Source organism: Homalodisca vitripennis, chromosome 2, assembly GCF_021130785.1.
Source record: "Homalodisca vitripennis isolate AUS2020 chromosome 2, UT_GWSS_2.1, whole genome shotgun sequence".
In the NCBI taxonomy this organism is placed as follows: domain Eukaryota; kingdom Metazoa; phylum Arthropoda; class Insecta; order Hemiptera; family Cicadellidae; genus Homalodisca; species Homalodisca vitripennis.
The window spans coordinates 209279725-209299802 of record NC_060208.1 but is presented as its reverse complement, the minus strand read 5'-3'; the positions used below and the strand labels follow the sequence as shown (position 1 = coordinate 209299802).

At 34.3% G+C, this 20078-nt stretch overlaps 1 protein-coding gene across 2 annotated transcripts in view; it reads left to right on the top strand.

The window, feature by feature from the left end:
- The first annotated feature begins 15700 nt into the window (after window positions 1-15700).
- Window positions 15701-20078, top strand: part of LOC124355367 (cAMP-dependent protein kinase type II regulatory subunit) — a 77172-nt gene continuing 72794 nt past the window's right edge. For both annotated transcript variants that reach the window (XM_046806484.1, XM_046806483.1), the window contains exon 1: window positions 15701-16245. In XM_046806484.1, the coding sequence (XP_046662440.1) occupies window positions 16026-16245 (220 nt within the window). In that variant the 5' untranslated portion in view covers window positions 15701-16025. The remainder of the gene's footprint in view (window positions 16246-20078) is intronic.

Below are 20078 nucleotides of genomic sequence, written 5' to 3'. Positions count from 1 at the left end.
ATATATATATTATGTTGGTGTCCATGTTACTTTTATGCTTACTGTATGCTTTTAAGACTATAAATAGCAATACTTTTCAAAAGGTACTTTATGATTGTGTTGTAATATTATCATGTTTACATAGAACAGTTGATTGCTTTATGCCAGGTTCTTTTAATAAATAAAATGTATTTGCTGCAATCCATTTCTTATGGAAATTTTCACAAAACTTGATCACCAGCCCTGATGTCGTAGAGAAAAGTTATTCCTTCGTTGGTACATAATTCAGGACACTTCCTTTACAGAGATAAACTAAGTTGGTTATAAAGAATCAAGTTCCGCCTCTTTAATTAAATTCACTTTGTTATTTTCAATACCATTGTAGAGTTTGCCTTGTGCACCGATCAAGAAAAATATACCAACGGAAACCAACTTCGGTCATAGAGCGTCTTCTTTCGGCTCTTTTAATTTACTTTCGATCAAAAAATTTTCAAGTGACAATAGTGCTTTGCCTCTAAGAAAATATATAACTTAGTACTACTTAAACGTTAATGCGGTCAAAAAGAGTCAGGTCCGTCTGATTAAATTCATTTCCGGTCTAATTTATTTACTTGACCTATAAAATATATACATATGTTGGTTTTCAAGATCTCATTGGGCCAAAAAGCGTCTACTACCAGCACTTGTAATCTAACTCCGGTCTAAGACATTTCAAGTGTTATAGTCAGGCCCGTAGCTAGGCTGGGCAACCGGGGCATTGCCCCGGGGCCCCCGGCCAGGGGGGCCCCCAAATGAAGGTGGAAAAATTGAAAATGAAATTAAAGTTTATGTGAAATTTATTGATTACTGTAGGGTCGTAGGGATATTTCATCGAATCATCAAAATGTCTATATAAAAAAATATTTAAATAGTTTTCAATATAAAAATAATGGACAGATATTGTTCTCACAGAGATTTCGTAACAAAAATAGACAGACTAATCATTCAGCCTGTCAGTTGTTACGCAATTAAAGAAATGCAGTTTGCACTTTTAGTTCACCTTACTCCCCCATCCCCAAACAGTAATAAACTCGTCCTGACGTCGACGTGACGTAGACGGCTCCGTCTGCCGACTGCCTCTGCCACAAGCTGACAGACGACCAGTGAGAGTGACTACGACTAGTGAGCTAGTGACAGACAGCCCGGATAAGAGTTATGTTATGTTGATGGTAAACTAACACCAAAAACTGACGTTTTGGCGTTCGTCCGTTACTCGTTTTGTTACGGTGTTAAAGTGTTATACAATTTGTATTCTTATTCTTGTATTTGTTAAAATGAAAAGAAGCTATCAAAGTGGGGCAAAGAAAAGGCAAGACAAGAAGAAAAGAGAAGAGGATGCTTCAAAGTATTCTTCCACCCTATCTGCTTGGTTATGTCCTACTACTAGTACTACTACAACTAAAAGTACTAATGTCACATCTACATCTAGTACTGGAAACTAGACCAATAATTGGTGAGTGGTTTGAATTTAGATACGGTATTTAGGCCTAATTAATTAGCTTGGCCAATAACTATATAATTAATATCTTAAAAATTTAACTATGTTAAAATTAACTGTGTTAAAATTTAACTAGAGTTTGGATGTTTGATTGAGTTTAGACCACTGTGTCTGACTCAGACTGCAATCTATTCTAATCTAATAAGCAATGTTTGTTTGTGAATTTATCACTATTCATATATAGGGCTACATAATTACCTACTATTGTGTAGTGGTCATTTAATTTTTTATGGTGATTTTTTATGATTCCTTTGGTTTTCTACTTCTTTCTGTGTAGGTATTTTATTTGTTTATACATCACAGCAGCACAGCATGAATATCTATCATAGTAATTTTAATATCTTTTTGTGAATAATATGATGTAAAAAATGCACCACACTCGCTTGCACATTCATTATTTATGAGGCCATGTATCTACTCTTTTTATATTTTTTATATATATTTTTATATATTTTATATATTTTATTATATCTTTACAATGTTATTAAAATTGGCTTTAAATTATATGTTTATATGTAACTTAATGTTATTTTGACTTGCTATTTTTTATTGCAAGCCTCAGTCCCAGGAAATGAGATTGAAGAGGAAGTTTACAGCTCAAGATAACGCTGAAGAAAGTATTGATGAAGAAGTAACATGCCTAGGGCTAGGGCATCAACAAGAAAATTGTGCCAAACCTCCAACAAGTCCTACGTCAAGCAGTGAACTGATCGGCGTAAAATGATCAAGTAAGTAGACATGCCAAGTAACAGAATACTTATATTATATTTTTCAACATAACAACATATGCTGTTTTATCGCCCTAAACATGGAATCCCTACGATAAAATATTTCCATGGTTACATGGAAGTAAACAGTATTACTTCCATGTAAACATGGAATTACAGTAAGTCCCTATTGTTATGATCATGTTTGTAAAGAAAAAAAATACTAATGCATTGCAATCTACTTACAGGTGGAATGTAGCCGGGACGAATAAAATTAATGAAACTTGTTTAAACAACCGGAGAACCCCATTTTCCAGACCAGATCATCGATCCAGAGGTGAAAAAAAAACGAATTTATTGAATTAGGACTAGGACCCTATCAACCAGTTGGGCCCATTTCCATATGATGGAAAACAAGGTAGGTCCTTTTCAGACAATTATTTTACCCTGAAGTCAAAGTCTGGGCTCAAACTGAAAAGAACTTGGTTGTGCTATTCGTCCAAATTGGATTGTGTTTATTGCCAACCTTGCTGGTTGTTTCCCCAGAAAGGACCTGTAGGAGGATGGGATTCAGGATTAAGGGACTGGAAACATTTGTCTGATCGCATAAAGACACATGAGAATTCACAGCACCATGCTGATTCCTGCTTGGTTTATGAGCAATGGCGACGTCATGGCTCAATAGACCGATGCACTAGAAAAAGGTTTGAAGGAGGAGCGGAATTTTTGGAGGAAAGTTTTGAAGAGGGTCTTAGATGTCTCCCTTATGTTGGCAACATGCAACTTTTCCTTTTCGTGGAGACAGTTGGCATATCACTGATAGAAATAAAGGTAAATTTTTCTATCATTGATTGAATTGCTGTCAAAATATGACACTATCCTAGAAGATCTAATTACAAGGCCAAGTGGTAACTGTTAATTATCTCAGTCCAACAATTCAGAATGAAATTATTCTCTGATGGCTAGTGAAGTGCTTAGTGGAATTAAAGCAGAGCTTTTGAGTGCGCCTTTTTTTCTCCATAATTTACGACACAACACAAGATGTAAGTAAAGTAGATCAGCTAAGCGAAGTTTTTCGCTATGTAAAGATTGACCATGACCAACTCGGAAAACCTTGTGAGTTGAGAATTTGTGAAACGTTTACATCTTTCACAGCAGTTACTGACCAAACCGCTTCGGGGCTAGAAGACGTCATCATAAAATCAATTTCAGAAAAAGGCCTTGACATAACAAAATGCAGAGGACAAGGATACGATGGTGCATCGGTCATGAGTGGTGTGTATAATGGAGTACAAAAGAGAATCCAAGAACTTGCACCCCATGCCTATTTCATTCACTGTGCCAGCCATAATTTGAATCTGGTTCTTAAAAGATTGCCATTGAATGCAATCGAGAAATAGCACAATTTTTTGAGACGGTGCAAAATATTTACAGTTTTTTTGGCCACAGCATTGTTCGGTGGCAAGAACTAAGTCGTTTCTGGTTGTACAGAGAATCCGAAGGCTCCTGTTCCTAAAGACAAGGTAACATTAAAGACTTTAAAACCCTACACGTTGGGCAGGGAGATATGAAGCTGTGTACGCTTTAAAGGAAAGGTTCGGTGATGTAATGAAAGCCTTAAATAAAATAATTTTGACAAGCAAAAAGCCAAAGGAAAGGAATGAAGCTGAGGGGCTCAAAAAAAGGTTAGAATCTTTTAGTTTTGTTTTGCTCTTGACTGTCCAGTGCAAAATATTTAGGGCAAATAAACATTGCCTCAAAATCCTTGCAAACGGAATCTATTGATTTAATGACAGCGTACGATCTCCTAGGCAATGCTTTATTAATGAAAGTAACCGAACTTCGTTGGATCCCTTTGAAGAAGTCTGTAGTGAAGCAGAAGAAGTTATGTTCAAAATGGGGGATTACGATTACCCATGAATTTATTGGCCAACGTGCAAGAAAAGGTAAAAAAGCACTTTGATGAACTATTGTGAAGACCAAAGACTGACAGATTCCTAAAAGCCAATTTCAGAGTGACAATATTCTTCCCAATGGTTGATACTATAGTGTCACAAATTGACAACCGTTTTAAAGGCATGAAGCAAGTGATTGATGCCTATAAAATTGTTCACCCTTCTTTCCTGGCCTCATGTTCAGATGAAGAACTGCGTCTTGTGAAGCTGATAATTTTTGTAAGCAGATTTTCAGATGATGTAACGCCATTGTTCAAAGCTCAGATTTTATCAGTAAGGAATGCTTTTCAATCCAAATTAAAGGATTTCAAAGAAGTAAAAGAAGTTGCAAATCTCCTACTCATTGAAAACAGTTCCCTAGCATCAACCTACCCGGATGTACTAACAGCATGCTTTATGTACCTCACAGTCCCCTGTGACAGTAGCCAAAGCAGAGAAATCATTCTCAAAATTAAAACTCATCAAAAACTACCTGCGAAGCTCCATGTCCCAACAACGTCTCACTGATTTGGCTCTTTTGTCTATTGAAAATGACAGAGCCCGAAAAATAGATTTTGACCGAATTATTGGATGTTTTTTGCTAGTGTCAAGTCAAGAAGAAAGTCTTTTTAGTAAGTTCAGTTTGCATTCTCACTATCAAACTAGTTGGGCAATTTTAAACTTGAGAATGAGTGGGTATTACCACCATTGATCATATATAATTAATGGTATTACCAGTATTACCATAAAACACCATAAATAAATATACAATATTTATTGTGTATTTTATTGTGTATTCAAAGGTATTACATAATTAATGATAATTACTTGTATGTTTATCTCTACTAAACCTACATTTGCTTGGATGTAGGCCTAAGAAGAGACTAAAAAGTTTTAAGACATCAGCACTTATGTCTTTAATTTATTTATTATCTATTGTGAATAAAATTTGAAAAAATAATTTATGTTTTTCATTTTCCTTTCAGCACTATAAATAGAATACCAATCACAATGGTAAGCTGAAAAAATAATGGCTCTAAAAACCAAACTAATGGCACCAGGGCCAGGAGTCATACAAATTTGCATATAAAATCATTACCAGTTTATGACTTTACCGTAGACATTTGTAAACATAGTTTAAGCAAACAATTAAGTATTATAGATTTAATAAGAAAAAAAGGTAATAATAATAATAATAGGATAATAATAAAAAAAATGCACATAAATTCTAAGCCTAAAGATCCAATTACTGTATGCTTATATCTATTAATTAAAAAAAGTGCGAAATATATAACAAAGGGGGGCCCCGAATGGACTTTCTGCCCCGGGGCCTCCAAGGGCCTAGCTACGGGCCTGGTTATAGTCACATATTTGTCCCAACGACGAAAGTATATCGTACAACTAAAATGTCTCTGCGGTCAATATGAGTCTGTTCCAATCGTTTATATTCACTCCCGGTCTAATTTATTTACATATCCACAACTGAATTATACTGTTCCACTAACAAATAAAATGATTGCATGTGTTGATTTTGGAATCCAACTTAGATTAATATCTGGTGCTGAATTGATTTTGATGTTTCTACTAACCAAGAAATATATATATATATATATATAAGGGCATATGCTTCTGATATAAGGGGAATGTTAACGTTTGCTTTCCTTTCACTACAGTAAAAATGCCATACACAATGTCAAGGGAGCTAACCAGATTTTATTAACTTATGTGCAAACATTCACAGCTTTTTACAATAAGATATTTTTTATAACAGCGATTAAATGATATTTCCATTTAATTAGATGGTTTATTAATCATTGGTGCAATTTAAATTTAAAATTAGATAATAATAGTCCTAAAATTATATTTAAAATTAAATTTTAAATTAGATAATAGTCTTTGCAATCCGCATTACACTACTGATCAAGCACTTTATAATAATTTAATTTGTTTCTTCTGTAATTGTTAGCTCTTGACTAATAGGCTTCGGGAAATCCCATGCCGCATCAACGTACTATTTGATTCTTGACGTAGGAGTCTTGTAAGGATCTAGGATAACTTTTCGCCAAGGTCCACCAGTCTTCATTGGATGAAGCCAGTTATCCAGTTATAATTTAATATTTTCTCAAATTTAAATGTAAACTGTCCTCCCCGTAGACTAATGGTTGTAGTCTCAGCTCTCTAACTGAGAGATCACGGGTTCAAATCCCGGGGAGGGCCAATAATGTATAGACACGAAAAAGTGTGTGTAATTTGAAAATAAACCATTGCACATCGAAGCCTACATAGCTGTAGCTGAGGCTTAAAAGAGAACAAAAAAATGAAAACTGGTGTTTCTGCCTGTTTGATGAATTTCAGCTGAAAGTGTTAACAGCTGTAAAGTATCAGTTCACATTTTATTACGTGTCGTAGCGCAGTCTGCCGAATCCATTGTAAGACATTATAAAATCAACAACAATCTATAAATAAAAAATTTAATTAAATAAGCATTTAAATCTAAACCTTTCTTGAATCCACCTGAAGACACACACCACATTTTATCTAAATCGATCCAGTCGTTTAGGAGGAGTTCAGTGACATACACACGCACTCAAGATATATATTTAAAATATATACATTGATACTAAACATATATATATAGTCTAAATATAACAAATATACAATCCTACAAGCAAAATATAAATAATTCAAAATTTATGGTGGCAAGTATATTCTAAAAACAAAACCTATAAATTTCACTGAAAAAGTAGTTTTATATAAAAATTCTGAAATTTGTTACATTTCTGAGACTGTAAGGATACAATGGTTAAAATTAAAAACAATCGTGATTACTAACTACCATTTAACTGGAAATTGTAGAGGCGCAACTCATAATATATCTAAAACTCGCCTTCGGCTCGCTGGGGGCTACGCCCCCAGGCCCCCATGATGTACGCTTGCAAATTCGGGGATGAACGGTTAAATTCACGCTTGCAAATTCAGGGATAAGAAAGATTTGGTGATTGTTATAATTCGGACAAGAGGTCATGCCAGGAAATTCCCTGGGGGGGGGGTTTAATGTTACTGGGGGTTAAGACATCAGGGGGTTATCTGGTTATACCAGAAACTTCCCAAGGGGGGTTAAGAGATTTGGTGATTGTTAGAATTCGGACATGAGGTCATGCCAGGAAATTCCCTAGGGGTGGGGGGGTTAATGTTACCAGGGTGGTTAACACATCGGGGGGTTTAATTTACTCAGGAGGTTATATGGTCATACAAGGAAATTCCAGGGGGGTTTAATGTTACCTTCGCTAACGCTCAGCCAATTCAAGATGTGCTCCAGTAGACGTATACTAGTCAGTCGTTTACGAAAGTAAGGTGGTTAATTTTAACCAAAGTTTTGATTTAAAGAGCATTTTACGGCTTAACCGTTAGAGATACAACAAAAAGTGACCGGACCTTTCTTGTCGGAAATTTAATTTTGAGTTCCGTTTGTGCCCTCAGATTTGATCTACGACCTATGGTTTAGTCGGTACAACAATTGGCATAAAAGTCTGCACTGGTCAGCTATGGTGTAAACAGATTTAGTGTAAATAAATTAAAAACTACCTTTATCAGATTATTAAGTTGATCAGGGGGTTTAATTTAATCAGGAGTTCATCAACCCGGAAATTCCCGGAGGGGGGGTTAATGTTATCGGGGGTTATAAGAACGCGTGGTACTTTTCTGGGAAATGTGGGTCTGTGCTACGAGAACATGTGTACAGTAATTTTTATCAAAATAAAACGTTGATCAATGGGTTTACATTACTTCGGAAATTATCATTCCACGCCAGAGTTTTGACAATGAACTAATATTTCATAAAAATAAAACACACTCTGTCCCTATCTACTATTGAAGCTTCACTAACGCTCAGCCAACTCCCGATGTGGAGGGGGGTTTTAGTCACTCGTTAACGTACTAATACAAGGTCAATCTGGAACCAGCATGAATCGCACTAATTATAGTTGCAAAATTTAATACACCTAAAAGTGACGACAAAGAATTAGCCATTTTGAGCATTTATCAGGCTTACGGAAAGATAAACGATAGAAAGCTGCTGGGCCTTTTTTTAGATCCTATCAATAGCTACTTACAAAAAGTTTTACATTAAGGCTAGGGCCAACGGTTCGGCCACTATCGAGCACGAAAAGTAAGTATTTAAGTAAAATTTTCAATATAATCACGTTTCACGGCTAAATCACGGAAGATAGAGTAAAAGGTCACAAGACCTTTTGTATAGATCGCATTATTTTGTATTAAAATCAAATTTTTAATCTGGGCTAGAACTAAGATTTTGTCTGAAATAGAACCCAGAAAACAAAATCTCACGTAAAACTCAAAAAATCAAAACTTTAAAACGCGTTATGCGGCCAAACCGTTGAGGATAGGGCAAAATGTTACTGAAATTTTTTTGTAGATCACGTGATTTCCTAAATATGATTGTCAATTTGTTTTGAGCTACGACGAACCGTTTAGCCGCTATAAAGCCCGGAATGTAAATTTGTAGGCGAAAATTTCCAAATATTTTCAATTAATCGCGTTTTGCGGTCAAACTAATGGAGATATGGTAAAAAGTCACTTAACCTATTTTGTAGATCTCCTTATTTCCTAAATCTAACCTTTGTTTTATTTTGACCTCCGACCAATTGTTTCGCCGCTATCGACCCCAAAAACAAAGTTTTCACGTGAAAATTACAAAAAAATTGCACATAATCACGTTTTTCGGCCAAACAAATGGAGATAGGGCAAAAAGTCACTGAACCTTTTCTGTAGATCACGTAATTTGATAATTTGATGGGTCAATCAGATTTGAGCTACAACCTACCGTTCGGCCGCTATTGGGCTCCAAACATTATTGTAAGCGAAAAAATCTCTGGAATGTCAAATATTCGAGCGTTTTGTCGCTTAACCATGAAAGATAGAGCAAAAAGTCACTGAACCTTTTTTGTAGTTCACTTCATTCCTGACTAACGATTTTTCGTCAGATCCGAGCTAACTCCAACGGTTCGCCTGCTATCGGGCTTACAAAAAAGGCATACAAGTGTTAAAAATGCGCGTTTTTTTGCGAATTTTTTTGAGGGGTTTAATATTAAAAATTCCCGGTTTTCAGACTTTTCCTGTTGGTTATACGGCAAAAGGTACCTGCGTGCCAAATTTCAAGTTTCCAGCACTTCTAGAACTATGTTAGAATTTGTATCTATATATCAGTCAGTGAGTCAGTTACACATGCGGCTGTATAGTATATTAGATTTCCTCAAATATTCCATTTGTATATAAAACAATTAGCAAAACAATTAATTAAGTACCGTACTCGCAAATAATAATGAAAAATATATAAATGAGTTAATTTTTAAATTTTAGCTATATATATATATATATATATATATATATATATATATATATATATATATATATATATATATGAATTTGAAGACGATGATAATGAAGAAACTTTATAAAATTTTCGTTTGTAGATACAGTTTGCAGATTTATAGCTTCATCTGTAGAATAAATTCACAAACAGTTTAAAACAAAGATTTTGTTCATACTAATAATTGTTTGTGGTAAAATTTTAAATGGAATATTAGTAAGGCAACCAAATAATGAAAAATACATCTTTGAAACCACTTCAGGTAATTTCAGGACTATTGCATTTCCTTAAAATTATTCCTAATTATATCTAAAGAATTTTAACAAACAAAAAGATACAAAATCGCATAAATGTAAATTTATATTGATAATGATACCATTCTTTGAACCCGAAATATTTGTCACACATTTCGTTGTATCAATAACATAAATTTGTTAATTTCAATCAATTCTTTTGGATTGTAATACATTTCCATATATTTGCAGTAAACTTTCTTAAAATCTTGATACATCTCATACATAACTTCTAAAATTTCTCCGGAAATGTTTACACTATTTGTATCATAGGCTTCCACATGGAGATTGTACTGAGATTGGACTAATACACAGTAAAATTGTAAACATAATTGTGAACATGGCAATTTCTGGTATTTCTAACGTATAAGTAACAGTGATTGAAAATGACCTAAGAATTTTAAAGTATCTTTCGATATTGTTCTATGGAGAATAATAACAGATATATCCAGTCACTTGAATAGCGTATCTCGAAACCATTAGAGATATTTTAAAATGTGTATCTATAAGAGTTATTTCATGTTATTTTATTTTCTATGAAACCTTTTTCTGTGTTAAAGATAGAGAAGATACAACATTTGTAAAGACTGCGTGCGCGTAATACCGCTTTTATTACCGAGTTAAGTTTCAATCGGCTAAAAATTACAGTAATTATAGTGTTCTCCGCTGTTTCCGCAAAGTTACTTATAGCATACTGGGACACTTTAGCGTGGATTAACCCTGAATTTTGGCTAAGTACTGGGCACTAACATAATATAAGAGCTACGTGGACATTTTTGGAAGGCAAGGAACGATTCCCAAAACCACTTCACCATGCCGGGACGTTTAGAGAGCGGGCAGCCAGCTTTGAAGAAGTATGTGTTTTGTTTCTGCCCACGGCATTTCTTCAGCACGTCCTCGCTCAATCGTATCAGAGAAGAGAGCGAGAAAAGTCTATACCTGATTAATCTTCAAAAGCAACAAGTACTACAATCTACAAATACATCCAGCGGGTTAGAAACCTAGCAATAGCATAATGGCGAGCTGTTTGCTTAGTGAACCAATGAACGTTAACGCGCAAGCACGCGCGTGTGTATTTCGTTACGGGTGTGTAGCGTCGGTCAAGGGTAGAGGAGTCAACTGTGGTCGGCTTCGACAAAACTTGGTGGTGCTCAATAATTCCTATCCCTTCCACAACTCTAACAGTTTCCCTCACTACAGCGGCTTCAACCGATCTTACCCGAAACGCTCCTCGCAAATCATCGTAAGCGATTTCTGGTCTGTAGTAAATTGCATTCTTAATGCGATATCCCCATAAGATGATTTTACTGTTAGAATTCTGCAGAGGCAAAACTGGCTGTGGCATGCCCTGCCTTGCAGCCAAAGATTAGATAGAAATCCACGAGCCGCATTGCAACGCTAGAAATAATTCCCTCCCCAATTCTGGTAACTGGGATTTTAAAAAAAGGTTGCCTCCCCTCCCTATCAGTTGTTCTGGCATGCGTGTGTCGACCTTGAGTTTGACTGTTGTTGATTGGCTAGCACCCGACCGGTGATTCGCAACATGTTCGTAGTGCTGATTCACGGTGTATTGTCAGGATCCCAGTTCTCTCACTGAGGCCAACCAGCGGATAAGCACTGCTAGCCCCACGGGTGCTTTCGTGTAGCTGCCCCATAGGCCACGTCCTACCTTCAGTAAAGAGCGCGAGTGTCGCGAGTGTCTTTTGCGCTACAAGCGCTTCAAGTTACAAACAGTTTATCGCTCAGTGCGGACAACAGTGCCAGTCGCCCTTGTTAGTCGCGTCGCTTTTGCGTCCAGCTAGCGACGGCGATTTCTCGCCTTAGCGGATAAATCTAGCTACAATCAGTGTCGATAATGAAAGCCACGTTAGAATAATTCCTTTTTTTTCCTGTCATAGACCAAAAATAAATAGACTCATACAATATGGTAAAGACATGTATTTTATCAATTTCAATACAATTACTACGTTTACCGTTTTCAAATATTGTATGATTTTAAAAATATAACTTATAAACACATAATTAAAACATTCTTGAAGTTTGTTTTGGTTATTAAACAGTTCATGAAATAAAATAATCAAAGTTACACTAGCTACACGTATGTTAATTATTATGAACTTGAATTGTCCATAGGGACACATTTTAATTAAGTAGAGGAATTTAACACAAAATTCAAATAAGACTCGAAGGACTAGATAAAATGAAACAAACAGTCTAATGGTACACAAGTATTGTATATTTTCAATCCATCATGGTTTTCTACACAACAAATATCGTGATTTTGCTTTTTAAATATGATTGATATTTTATATTTCTCTACATTTCAAATGGTAGGATGTACTACAATAAAATTATAAATACATACCAAATGCATTGTTTGTATAATATTATATAATAAAAAAACATAAATGTATGATACATTTGAGTAATCAATTATCTGAAAAATCTCTCTTATAAAAACATTATTTTAGAAAAATTTTTCTTACAATCAATACAATTTGATACAGAAACTATATGCTGTCTAATTTACATTCGCCAAGGTCTAAAAGTACAAATGAATAGTTAAATAAATATGATATCTATACATTATAGAACTATACAATGCAAGAGATAAAAAAATAAAAATTCTCATGGGTACATTAAAGAAACAAGCCTAACATTCTTAATGCGATATCCCTATTGGAGTCTTCCATTTAAACAGTGAGGACGTTATACTTATTGAAATACAACAAACGTGTTGACCATTGTTATCAATAAAACGTTGATTTGGTGGTAAATAACCTTAAAGAACGTTTAAAATGTTATAAAAACTATTACACAGTAACAGCTTTAAGATATTGAAATATCTGGAAAGAATAGTTCATGGTGTTTAATATTCAGTCTTCTAATATGTTAACGCCTTTTACGGCAGGAGGAGCTGGAGCTGTTCAATATTTTCTGTATACTGAAAGGCCTTCATTTTGAACTTAATATTAGGAAAGGAGTAAGGTCCAATAATACATGTTATATCTTCGTTGTCTTATTTAGAAATGGAGAAATGAAGTCATTACAGCCATGTTCTTCCTAGCAGCTCAATAAAAAATACTTCTTACATCACAACGAAATGTTTTTTGTCATAGTTGGGGAAGTTCTGAGCAATAAACCAAATGCCTGGAGTCCATATCTGTAATGTTGCACAATGGGCATAGCGGTGATGTGCAACACCCAATTGGTGGCTATATAAAAAGTGGCCAGGAACCATCCCGTAATTGGTCACTATAAGTTTTGGCAAGCGCGGCTTTTGGAACGGCTGCATAAGAAGTAGTTTCCACTGCTTTCCATCGGTTAATTTTTCGGAATCCTTCAGTGGTTTTTATCTTCTTCTTTGGCCTTATTTGTTTTAAAGTGATGGTTCTTGATATGGTGACATGTTAGTTACTCTCTTTGCAAATCCACTATTTCATAGTCCATAACTTCACAGTATAAGGTAACCAATTCGCTATCTATCCTGTATCATAGGTTTCTCTGTGAGCATCAACACCTGCTGCCTATCTGGTGCTTCTGGAGAACAAAAGTGCGCTTTCTGGAAGTAATATATTTGTTGGGTTCTGCAATAAATCATAGAGTAACACTTCCATCTCTATTAATGCGAAGTTTCTCGTAAAAATTCGTAGATAAGGAGGTTAATACAAAAATAACATTAAACAGTCCTAGTGAATTCAATCTAAAGCACATGTTCGTCTTCGATCTGAGTTACTGGGGCCATAGATTGTGGCCCAAGATTACACTGGATAGTTCTGATTAATTGTCTTCAGAGAACGGACTTAAATTGCTGCTCTTCGTGGTAATAATCCTCATTTCTTATTATTAGGTGTACAGATAGGTTGGAAGCTAGAAGATTTAGATCTAGCTTTTATGACCACGAAAGTATCATGTGTTGGCCGGCTCAGACCATTTTTATCCTGGAGATGCTGAGGCCCAATGTGAACCGTAGGTAGTCGTCCACTTCTGAACAGTATGATATTTTCAGCAAACTTAAAAGTAAGATTACGGTGAAGGATGAGGATTACTAAGAGTTAGGTTACTATTTTAGTCTGAGCCTTCATCGCTATTTGTGTGGACTTGGCTGCCTTTATAATACATCTGAGTGCCTTAGTCTAGAGTCTATCAAAAGTCCCACATTTTATGGTGGGTGTGATAGGTGATAGAAGTTTTAAACCTTAATCAAGAGTAGGGTGAACATAAATTTTATAGGTAGAAGGTGAAGTTGCCGTACCGCTAGCACTAAGTTGGTCTTATTGAACAAATAAAGGAAGTTATTGATAAAGCTGATTTTCGTAATTTAATCCATTTTCGTTCCAATTAAGCACAAAAAAATATTTGAGAGTCAGTTTGGATTTGACAAACAACCATTAATAGCTTTGAATAGAAATACATTTGCTGGAGAATAATTTTTTCAACTGCACTGTTAAAACTTTGACAATGTTATTTATTGTTTCTGATATAGAGATAACATAACCTTTTACTAAAATATTCGTCTTATCTCTCAGGGTTCTTGTATCTTATCTTGGAATTGACGACTTACAGATGAGTTTCGTTAACTCAAAATAACTCAAAACTTTTTGTTTAAAGACGATTTCGAAATTTAGGACCGGGCTTGTCAGATATTCTGTGGACTCATTTGTTTTGATATCACTTAGGAACGTGATAATTTCTAGTTGAGAAAGGTTTTTGGTGAATATTTGATTTAAGCTGGATATCCTGGAAGTATTTATAACCTTAAAATCTGAAATTTAGTCACCAAAACAGGTGAAATAAACAGGTTTAGCATCCTGGTTTAGTTCCCCCAGTAACTCATAGGGGAAGTTACTGTAGACATGGGACACAAAACATCCAACACATCTTATGTTCCTTTAATTTGGGCAATACGGAAGGCACTAACATGTGGTCACTAATATGAGGTTTTTCTAGAATTTTTAACATATTTTGTTGTAAAGCACATATTCATCCAACATGAGTTAAAGAGTTAGCGTAGTTAACAATTAGTCGCTTTTTTGGATACTCAAAGTCGTCATTATCCGGCAGTGAAGTATTCTAAACGTCTTCCAAGTATCACACAGTATGCTGTGCAGCTCCCAAGACACTAACTGTAGAAATCGGAAGTTCTTTTGCTGAAGCACTCGTATGGACCTCCCACAAGGCAGTGTTCTTGGTCCCACTCTATTCCCCCTTAACATCACTGAATTATCAAGACACATCCCTCGGCAAATAACAACCATGCAGTATGATGATAGTATGAAACTAATCTGTAGCTACAAGGAAACAACTCACATTAATTATTTATTACAAAATGCATTTAATAAAGTAGAGCGTTTCTTTGAACCCCTCCCACTACAACAAATCTAACAAAAAAGTCATTAGTATTTTCCAAGAAAAGATAAATACTTTACATACATTAAAAAGTAAATTTCTTGTTATTTTGGACATGAGATAAAGAGACAAAATTTGTATTAAATCAAATATATTTTGTATGTTATTTATATTATATCAGTTATATGTTGCTTAGTCCATAAAATTACATTTTTAATGTTAAATAAGGGGTCCTTTTATTAAAAATCAAGGTAGATGTAAACTCTTTGTTGTCTGTGGTGAATACAATAAATACAAAATTAATAGTTATAATAATTTATAATATTATGCCAAATAAATTACTGGGAAACTTCAATAAAGATTACTAAAACACTATTTCATATAAGTTTGGTTTTGATATTGTTAGTAGTTTTAGTATAGTATTAATTAGAATAAGAGAGAATTTTTGGTTTCCCATGTTTAAAAACGTTCGTCTGCACCACCTCTCTATCCAGCCAGCCAGCCATCCTCCTGATCCCGGAACGGGTAGACGCCATCTTTGAAGTTAGGACAGATAGTTCATTGATAATTAAATGAAGAGGTAAAAGAAGATTATAGTGATATTTTGTGTTATTTTGTGTGTTGTTGTCAATCTTTGAAATAGTTGAAATACTTATTATCGAACAAAGGTGCAATGTTATGTGTTTAAGTGGCAGAAAAGGGGTTTACTCGCCTTTTCTTTTAGCCTAGTAAATTCACTATCTGTCGTCTGTTCTGTGTACTATTAAGGGAATTTGTGTGCAGTAACTTATTTTGTGGAGAACTTTTACTGAAAATTCCTAGTGTGTTACTGTTATAATGAATCGGCAACCTTCCGCGAAAAATAATGTGCCGGACGAATTACGTGATGTTTTATTAGAGTTTACAATTAGTTATCTTTTGGAACAACCTCCTGATGTTCTTGATTATGCAGTTGAATTTTTTACTAAACTGAGAGACAACAGGACGACCATAGTAAGACCACCACCCAGAGCAGCATCACCAGATGATTCTGTAATATCTAATGAAGAAGATGATGGTAAGTAATTGAGCTTTACTATGGATTTACCACAACCTTATCCACATTAAAATTGGCTCATTTATCCTAGGCTGTATACTAAGTTCCATAGCCTAAGTGCTGATTGACACTTTGATATTATCATTTACCTTTGTCATCTTTATTCTTCATTCCCATGGTATCTGCCAATTTAATACAACAATAATATAAATGCGAAATAATTTACAAAAAATGAACAAAATTATATAAAACATTAATAACAATATTCATGCAATATACAATGACATTTCTCTAATAATAAATATAGCTTAGTCTTGGAGAATATTAACAAGGATAGATATTACAAAAAACAATGCAAGCATTTGCAAAAGCAAAAAATCAGTAACAAATAATCGCAACAAGGGCATAGTTTTGCACTAACAATTAAAGCAATAACAAAGATAACCACAATTAATTGAGGGTGCATTAACAATAATTAATAGTGGAACATGATTATCAGAGTTTGTGGTTTGTAGATGTGTGCGTGTAAATGTATCTTCTTGGCACTTACGTTGCTATTAGCCTCTAGTGTAATTTTTTTATTGTAAAGGAGAGATTTTAGCAGTTCATTTTCATTGAAGTAACGTAGGCCTACTAAAATTTCAATTTACATGTCTTTCTACTGATGGAATCATAGGTTTGGACTCATTTAATTCAGATCGTAGGTAATACTTTGCAACCACTATAGGTCTACATAGGTGAAATATGCATATATCAATTCTCTAAAATAATTTTCTATGTTGTTTATACTATACGAATAAACAGAATAGTATTATTGCTAAATCACTGGCAGAAAAAAAGCATTTCACCATGTCATGCAGATAGCTGACTGTTAAAACATTATGTATTGTTTCTCAGCCTTAAAATTGGCCTAAAAAAAATATAGCAGTCGGCTGCAGTATAATAAGGGTTCATCACTCGAGTTATTGATATCATCGATATTCATGAGTAAAGAATCCTCGCTACAACTACTCAAACCAAATAGTAACACTGGAAAACTGTTGTTTCAGTACAGCTGGGCTGGGGTAGGGTACGATAAGCGGCCCGGTTTTTTTATATCGAAATTGGCAATTATGATATTACTTAATTTAATCATAACCATCGATATAATCAATCGATACTGATTGAACAATTAACTTAAATAATCTATATCAACAGCTGTAAACACTTTCAAATAATACACGTAGGGTAATATTTCAATTTTACATAAGTAACATTAAGTTAGATTATTAAAAATGGCAGTCAATTAAAAAAAAAACTGCACGACATTGCTTTGAAAGATGATAAGACATGTTTTTCGTGGCTTCAACATGTTGGACTCGTACCGATAAACCCATTATGTAAAATTTGTGGGAAAGAAACAACTGTAACTGTGAGAGGAGCAAGTATGGTCGTCTTCAGTTTTCCTAATTTTGGTTATAATAATTTGTTTGATCACTGTAAATATTAAATTTATATTTTAATTTAAAACATACAATTGTTATTGAAGACTATAGAGACTTTTATATCGATTGATAGTCTAGGATTTGAGATAATGTGAATATTAGGTATCGATGATTACATTCTTCGATATAAAAAACCGGGTCCGCTTATCGTACCCTACCCCTGGGCTGTTCTCATAACAATTTTTTTATTTTGGGTTACTCAGTAACCAGAACAGCCGAGGCCATTTCGTGTAAGCAGTGAGGCTAGGAACGGAAATTTACACTATGCAATGTTATTATGCGTTATAAGCAGATTTAGATTAGGCTATCGTAAATAAGTTATTAGTTGTACCAAAGTTGAACACAACCTCTATAAAACCGCTTATGTGATCTGAGCTTCAATTTGGGGTACTATCACGTGAGCGCTTGTTAAGGTTATCTTTAACTTTTTATATTAATAATACGTACATATGTAAAGCCTAATAACAAATAGTAGATAAGGACTTTGTAGTACCAAATAATTGTGTTGTATATTCAAATTTAAATGAACCTGTTTATAAATTTATTAGTTTATCAGTCTATGATACATTATAGTCCTAGTAAAATTTTTGTATACTAATATGCTACCACGTTAACAGTTTACAGCAACGCAATAACTCAACACGTTATTTTATAATACATATTTACAAACAGTATTTCCTCGTCTCTAGTGGCCATTACTCAAATACTATACACATGATTTTACTTTGTTTAAATTACTTTGCTACGATAATGTCAAACTGAATTACGTTATAGACTTTTAAGATTTATTATAGTGAAGCTATAGAAGCTATATTTTTATTGGCAAAGAGATATATGCAATTTAGATGATAGAAAATAATACAACTTTGTTTAAACTAAGTTAGAGCAGCATAGTACTTTACAATTTCTTAATAGTGTAATCATGTCTGACAGCATTTAAATCGTTATAATTGATGATTCGATATTATCGATCACTCAATTGTTGGTCACCTATACTGCAGCCAATGGACAGAGATGATTATGTAGATAACTTATTGTGCGCTTGAGTTGGCAGAAGGTGTTTCACAAATTAATCCATTGCCTTGTAAAATTGTCAAGAAGATTTTGATCATTTCCTCTAACATTTACTAGACCTAAAAATAGATTACACATGTTTCCTTGTACCTTAAATAGCTCCTTTCGTGATTAGTACACCTCTTTTTGCGTTAAGTTCTTTTAGGACAAAAAGCTTATAAATTGCACTTAGGTCTATAAGAACCTTAGCGTAATATCCAGGATAGGTATAAGGTTAGGGGATAGGGACCGCCTCCTATTGAGATCCATGAGAAAGAATTAGGGCACTAATCTCAAACATGTACCCCATGAAGAAGGGGAGGCCAGCTCTGAATAAGCCTCTTCAGTCGAAAGCAGGCATGGGGTGGCACACTCTTGTTGAGGCTAGCAAGAACCTCTGATACTTAGGGAACGAACCCTACCAACTCCAACAGTCATCTCCTGCAGTAGACTAGACCTATCGAATTACCCTTGTACCCCAGAATCTCGACCTTTGCGGTTAGTGATGTGCCACTCCCGGATATCCATATAGTTGCCAAGATTTAACTGAAACATCGGTTTTTGCTGTGGCCTGTAGTAGGTTCAACTGGAAGGTATAAACCAGTCAGAAGTGATATCTACTGGGTACAAAAAGCACACACTATAAAAAGTTCAAAACAACTCTTAGTAAATAATATTGGGTGTCTCTAAATTAACTAAGTGACCTATTTTCTTTGTATTAACACTTCCAAATAAAGTTTTTACAAAGTTTCATGGATACAGAACAATTTTGTTAATGTAGAAAACGTCTATACCACTTGTGCGTCTAAACACAATTAATTAGGTAGCTCGTCTATGGCGGATTCATTTTATCTTTATAACCCTTTAGTGTAGTCCTCATGTCATGGATTCCAAAACCTGAGGGCTGTGAGAACTTGCCTAACTCCTGATCAATAGGTACTGACGGATATGAGTGCCGCTTAACAAAATGTGGGAAAGGGAAGATTTAAAGTGATGAAAACACTATTTCACAATTCTGTCTTTAGTGTACAATTACATTTCATGTAAGATTTTCTTATTTATAATTTTTTGTTTTGTTTTATTGAAAAAAGTATTTTAGAATAAATTTAGGCCTAAATCATGAAACAATCTCAAAATAATTAATTTCTTGTTATAAAAAGGTTAATTTTTACCACTCAAAACATCATTTTGTAAAAACTGTTATCATTATTAATCAATTATTCCTAAAATAAAATACTTTATAATTTTCTAAAATATAAATCATATCTTTTATATCTTATAAAGAACTAAAGAATGAAATACTAATTGAAGGATTAA